Source organism: Monopterus albus, unplaced genomic scaffold, assembly GCF_001952655.1.
Source record: "Monopterus albus unplaced genomic scaffold, M_albus_1.0 scaffold750.1, whole genome shotgun sequence".
Taxonomy (NCBI): domain Eukaryota; kingdom Metazoa; phylum Chordata; class Actinopteri; order Synbranchiformes; family Synbranchidae; genus Monopterus; species Monopterus albus.
In genome coordinates this window covers 18,010-24,276 of record NW_018128630.1, presented here as the reverse complement: position 1 = coordinate 24,276, position 6,267 = coordinate 18,010, and the positions used below count along the sequence as shown (strand labels likewise).

Here is a 6,267-nt window from a genome sequence, read left to right as displayed (position 1 = left end):
AAGGGCCTCCAGGAAGCCCGTGACAAAAACCGCCAGCAAAGGCGGTAAGAAGAAGAGGAAGACCAGGAAGGAGAGCTACGCCATCTACGTGTACAAGGTTCTGAAACAGGTCCACCCTGACACCGGCATCTCGTCCAAGGCCATGAGCATCATGAACTCCTTTGTCAACGACATCTTTGAGCGCATCGCCGCCGAGGCCTCCCGCCTGGCGCACTACAACAAGCGCTCCACCATCACCTCCAGGGAGATCCAGACCGCCGTGCGCCTGCTGCTGCCCGGGGAGCTGGCCAAGCACGCCGTGTCCGAGGGCACCAAGGCTGTTACCAAGTACACCAGCTCCAAGTAAACCACTCTACTGCTGAAGTTTCAACCCAAAGGCTCTTTTCAGAGCCACACACTTTCTGCTAAGAGTAGGTTTCCTAAAACTCTAGCTTTATTAATGATCATGATGTGCTAAATATTTCTGATTTGAGGCTTAGATGGACATGAGTCTGTTATATTAAAATATGAAAAGTAACAGTTTGTGGCTAAATTCTCTGAGAAGCACACCTAAACCAGACTAATCCAGTAATGCACTACTGGAGCATAATGTGATGAACTTGGCTCACATTATTTTAATGCATCAACTTAATTGGGTTTCATTTGTGCTCCTCATTACCTTGTCATCCTCTCAATTTCTGTTTGGAACAATGTTCGACACTACAAGGTGAAATGCTGTCGGGCTCTTGATGTTCTCCCAGAGAGTCAGGGCTTTAACCAAAACCAGATGTTGGTTTAAAACAACTCACAATTATATAATTAAAATTATTTTGTACACCAGGCTGCATTTAAAGTGTGTATTAGTGTGTAGATTTTATATTTCTGAATCACATACATTTCACATAAATGAATTTCAAAGTGTTATAGCACAACGTATATCTGAGTTCAGCTCTACACAGGTGGGATACGTGTCACCTGTTACTCTGGTTATTTGCACCTGTAGAGCTGGATCTGAAAACAAGACACTGATCATCAAAACAAAAATCAATGCTAGATGAACAAACATGTCAACGTAATAGTTACAATTCAGTAAATAAACTCATGATGATTGATCGTTATCAACATGTTTCTAAATGTACTATACTGGTGTATTTACATTAGTGTCACAGTACCTGTGACAGTCAGAGTTGTACCAGGTAAACTGTTCCCAAATTCAAAGTTTGGTGTTTTGAATGTGAAGCGATACTGGGCTGAGTCGCTCTCTCTCAGGTCAGTGATTCTCAGAGTGGAGCGTCCTGTCTCTGTCTCGAGGACCTGGACACGACCTGCATACTGGGAGTCTCCACTAAGGTCCTCAGGCTGTGAGGGACTCTGCCAACGACGACCATGTTCAGGACCCAGTGCAGCGGTGTGGCTTTAATTGTTGGTGGACAACAGTGGAGGTCTATGGCACAGAGCGATAAGCTGGACCAGGGTCTGGACTCGCACACATGATGCTGTGGACACCACAATGTTAGTCTCTGGATGTCATTTGTGGGGACGTTAATGTTGAAGGAACACACTGTGTTTTGTTATTCATATTCAGTTTGGACACAACAGGACAAACATCAGCTCACAGACACAAACACAGTGGTTTCCAGCAGCACAGGGAGGGATGGGGGTGGGATCCACTGCTACACAACCTTTGGCTATAGAACCATAGCATATTATTCAATATACACATGGACTGAACACTATGACCTTTGTAAAAGACTCGATCTGGTCAGGCTGTTTCCTCCATCAGTGATGTTATTTCTGTCCTCAGTTGCCATAAAAACATCACAGACATCTACTTAAACATTCAGGCAGGACTTCCTGAATATTTCACACTTGCACATTCATTTCTCACGCACAGGTCTGATCTGAATCCCAGCGGAGGCGGCTTCAGTCGCTCCTAAACGACCTCAGAGGACGGCGACTATACGACTGCTGTCATGCACAGTACGTGGCACATTGTTCATGACAGCAATTTGTTTTAAAATGACAAACACACGCATACAAAACAATCCCAGCAGGTGAATTTGACATTACTCTCAGCAACATCGTTGCTGCTGTGATGTCTTTATAATGAAATCAGTTCATTTCATATAGGCTCCATTTTACATTCAGGGTGTGTTGTGTTCATTATCTATACTTTACAAATGCAGGCGTTGTAGTAATTTGTCATGTATACTCACAAGTTTGTGTCCCGAAGAGAGACTGGACTTCTCCTCTGTGCTACGCTAATGTAAAAGAACCATCGGTACCAGCCTGCCCTCCAAGGAGGACCTGGACACTCTCACGGGTCAGAAGGAGAACAGTGAGGATTTATGCAGACCCCTCACATCCTGGACATAAACTGTTTGGACTCCTCTCCTATAGACATTTTTAAACATTAGGGCTTAAATGGCTGTAGCTAATTTCTGATCATTGCTCAAACACATTTTGTTAAACAACTTTATTACAACAGGTGGAAATGTCTCCCAAAGGACATTAAGACATCGGGTCAATTTTAAACAATTCAAAAAAGGCTGCACTCAAGGTACACGTCAGGTGTACTCTGCAAAAATAAAACAAAATTTTAAAAAGCCTCCGCACTCTGAAAGAAACTTCAAATATGTTTGTTCTGATGTGTGTAAAAAAAAAAAAAACATTTCAGCAAAGCTAAGAATAAATAATTTTGAGGTATCTTTGAGTGCAAAGGCTTTTTATTATGCACCAAAATGTAAGTAACAGCTGACTTTAGCTGTTTAGTCATCAGTCCAAACATTTCACTTCTTTGAAATCAGCAGGAGAAATATTTACTGTTTACCACCTCAGCAGAACTGATACTGCATCAACACAGATATTAAAGATAAATTAGCTGCAACTAGTCCAACATGTGTTAATCATTTTATTCATTCATTCATTTTTTAACATGATTTAAAGAAATGATTGTCTGTCATTTTGTCCCAGTCAACAAACAGAGGACAGGATCTCAGGTGAGATGTGAAAATGGCTTTACGTTCATTTTCTCGTAACATTTTCTATAAGTCTATGATGTCAATTCTTTTGTCTCACAGTTAGGCCCACATTAAATTTAAACGTCATCAGCCACAGAAGAAGTTCTCGGTTCTGTACTGGAGAGAAATTCCTTGTGTGTAACATACTTGGCCAAAGACAGGTGATTATCCTTATTATCCTTAACTTAAAGAGCCCACGGAGCTTTTCCTTGTTTTCTGACTTATCTACAACGTTACAACAGTGAATTATCTTAGATGTGACCTAAACCTCAAAAAATGTGAACATATGTTCTAGCATTTCTATGCAGAAGCAACTGGGTTTATCGTAAACTCTCACTCTTTCTATGCAGAAGCAACTGGGTTTATTGCAAACTCTCTCACTTTTTTCTACCAAAACAAAGTATTACGTGATAGTTTAAGGATCTCCTTCAATGGGCATAATATCCAGGCTGCTGCGCATTCATTTGAGCTTGCTTGACATCCACCGATGTCCCCACCATACTGGCAAAATGTCTGTTAATGATTTGTTACTGTAACATTACAGAGAATTGTTATAAGGCTGGAGAAGTTACTGTGTCTGCATTATGCCAGTTAAAATATGGGGTTTCTCATTTACCCGCTTTGTTTAGAGTGTTACACATCTCTTTTCATTGGTACATATACCGCTGTTTACCTATCTATGGAGGACAAATTCACAATAATTAATGCCGTCGCGGTTCGTTGTGCTGTCCACTTGCAACACAACACCAGCAGCAGGAGTTGTGTGCGTCTTTTCATTTTTAGGAAGAGGGCTTTTGGTTTTATGATTCTGAAATAATTAGATTATTTGGAGTTATGAGGGGTGCAAAGCTAATCTAGAGGTACCCAAGATTAAACATTAAATGGCTGAAAATGAGCTAAATGAGCAGCCATGGGCTCTTTAAAACTCCCTCCTACAGGGAGCACAGAGACAGTGAAAAACCAGATCCACCCCAGAACCCAGGGTAGAGAGGCTCAGTGAATGTGGTGTTGAAGGTGTAGAGGTGGATCCGTTTGTCAGGGGAGACGCAGTAGAAGGACAGACGGCCATCAAGACAGTCCACATACACTGCTACTCTGTGAGAGGCAGGGGAAGGATGGAGGGCTGTTGTTTTGTTATTGTGACTCACAGAGTAACCGTCATCAGAGCAGGACAGACTCCAGGACTGATCAGTACATCCGAGCCTGCTGTCTAAACTGCGCCCCTTCCTTCTGATCCCCCTGTACGCCACTGAAATATGAACCTTTCCTTCCCACTCTACCTCCCAGTAGCAGCGACCAGTCAGAGCGTCTCTACACAGCACCTGGTGCCAGTAGTCAAACCTATCTGGATGATCAGGATGTGCCCGCTTCCGCTTGCTTCTGTTGGATGCCACCCTCCTGTTGTTGTTGGACAGTGTGAGGAGTCCATGTGCTGTGTCTGGGTGCAGTGTGATTTCACAGTACCCTAATCGAGAAACAGACAACACAGCAGCAGTTCATCATCTGACAGGTTCATTTGTTGCTCTATGAACTGATCACCAAATAAAATTCAGTGACATCCTTTTGTGTCTTCATTCAAACTGAGAAGTGAATGCAGATACACAAGCTTCTGATGTAAACAGCTGTGACATGTGCTGCCTTGTTGTGATGGACCCGAGTGAACACACACACACACACACACACACTTACACCTCCTCAGACCACGTTTCAGCCTCTGCTCTCCACCATGTTCCAGCCTGAAGGGACAAAGAGAGACCGAGTGAGGACTGAGGAGCAGTGTGTAGGTGGCCCAGATCTGAAAACATCTGGTCTGGTTTGATCACACTTCTGTGGAAACATCCGATCCGAGTCACTTCCTCATGTAGTCTGAAATTAGCTTTCATCAGTGGAGTTCACTGCTCCACTCCACCGACGCTGGTCTGACTGGGACAGAATACCTCACACTGGTCTTACAAAGCTAATTATTAACTCATGAATTCAAAACTCACCTGGATGCTCGAAGATGAATTACAAAATAATAATAATGAAAGCATGTGTGCCTGTCCAACACCCAGGTACGTACACTGTGTCCTCCCCACAGAGTTCAGCCTCTTTCATTCAGTGAACATAACATTTGTGACTCCATTCATGATAGAAGATAAATATCACAAACCTTTTTTCCACTGTGAACCAACAGTGACAGAGACTCTGCCCCATTGTCCATACCTGACGATGTCCTTCAGTCCAGCCAACAACGGCTTCTTTTCCAAGGCTCCTGGATGATTGTAGCTCAGGTCCAGCTCTTTGAGATGGGAGGGGTTGGATTTCAGAGCTGAGAGCAGAGCAGCACAGCCTTCCTCTGTGACCAGACAGCCTGACAGCCTGGAGACAAAACCACACATGTACGAGTGTTATCTCAGTTAAGCTCGAGTTGGATCGGGGTATCAATAGGAGTGATTGATACTGTAGCACAAACAAAGTTCTTGCTCACTGTTCAGTCTTTTCTGCAGGTGCACAGGATCAAATGATCAATGCAGAAACAAAGCTCATCACTTGTACTCACTTTATTTTCAACATTTCAGTCAACAGACCATCAGAAAAAGACAGAGACCCACCCCATTTTACCATCTAGATAACTAGTGGTCATGGCATGAATCAAGGAAGAAACACTCCCATCAAAAGACAACAAGACAGTATGAATGGATGAAAACTAAAACCAATTATAAACTGTAGCCTTAAATAAAACTAACAGCGGTGTCTCAGGCTATCCATCCATCATCTATACCACTTATTCCTGACAAAGGTCCCAGGCCAGAAATGGCTAAATAAGGAGCACAGCCAAAGTTAACAAAAGTACTGCACATCCATTTTTCCAGAAATTGTTTGGTTCTTAATTTACTGTTTATTATTTCATAGAACTAAATGCTTATTTTACCTTTTACATCTATTACAAATGTAAAAGGGTCCAAAAGATGAGACGATATAAAAACAAAACTGACTGTTCTTTGCAGCGTGCCACGGTCACGTGCGTTATTGAGCTGAGACCTCACTGAGTCAAAGTGTAAACTAGTGTTGCACGATATACCGGTACTAGTATGGTACCGCGGTACTGAGGAATTTAAAATGGTACTATACTGCATTTGGATGGGACCGGTCCTTGCAGCGCCGCCCGCAGCGCCCGCCCGCAGCGCCCGCCCACAACTGAGGAAAACAGAGCAGGAAACAGCTTCCTCGTCCTCTGCTCACTGAGCAGCGTGGACTGGAGCAACAAACGGAGCAGAAGGAAAGC

General features: G+C 43.2%; 2 protein-coding genes across 2 annotated transcripts; one reads left to right on the top strand and one right to left on the bottom strand.

Annotated features, from left to right (window-relative positions):
• Window positions 1-3: 3 nt before the first annotated feature.
• On the top strand, window positions 4-472 carry LOC109953547 (histone H2B 1/2-like; the record flags this gene model as incomplete). Its single annotated transcript, XM_020589024.1, has 1 exon — window positions 4-472. A coding segment is annotated over one exon (343 nt), but the record flags the coding sequence as incomplete, so codon positions are not given.
• Window positions 473-3,848: 3,376 nt separating this feature from the next.
• LOC109953548 (stonustoxin subunit beta-like) lies at window positions 3,849-5,473 on the bottom strand. Its single transcript, XM_020589025.1, has 3 exons — window positions 5,205-5,473; window positions 4,689-4,735; window positions 3,849-4,464 (listed from the first exon to the last, which is right to left on the bottom strand). Exons 1-3 carry the CDS (start codon window positions 5,378-5,380, stop codon window positions 3,932-3,934), a joined length of 756 nt encoding a protein of 251 aa, XP_020444681.1. The 5' UTR covers window positions 5,381-5,473; the 3' UTR covers window positions 3,849-3,931.
• Between the last annotated feature and the right edge of the window lie 794 nt (window positions 5,474-6,267).

Excerpts from the sequence above, each read along its gene's own strand:
- LOC109953548 (XM_020589025.1), bottom strand. The coding sequence starts at position 5,380 with ATGTGTGGTTTTGTCTCCAGGCTGTCAGGCTGTCTGGTCACAGAGGAA. Across the intron at positions 4,736-5,204 it reads GGACTGAAGGACATCGTCAG|GCTGGAACATGGTGGAGAGC; the intron begins GTATGGACAATG and ends TTGTCCCTTCAG. Across the intron at positions 4,465-4,688 it reads GAAACGTGGTCTGAGGAGGT|GGTACTGTGAAATCACACTG; the intron begins GTAAGTGTGTGT and ends TTTCTCGATTAG.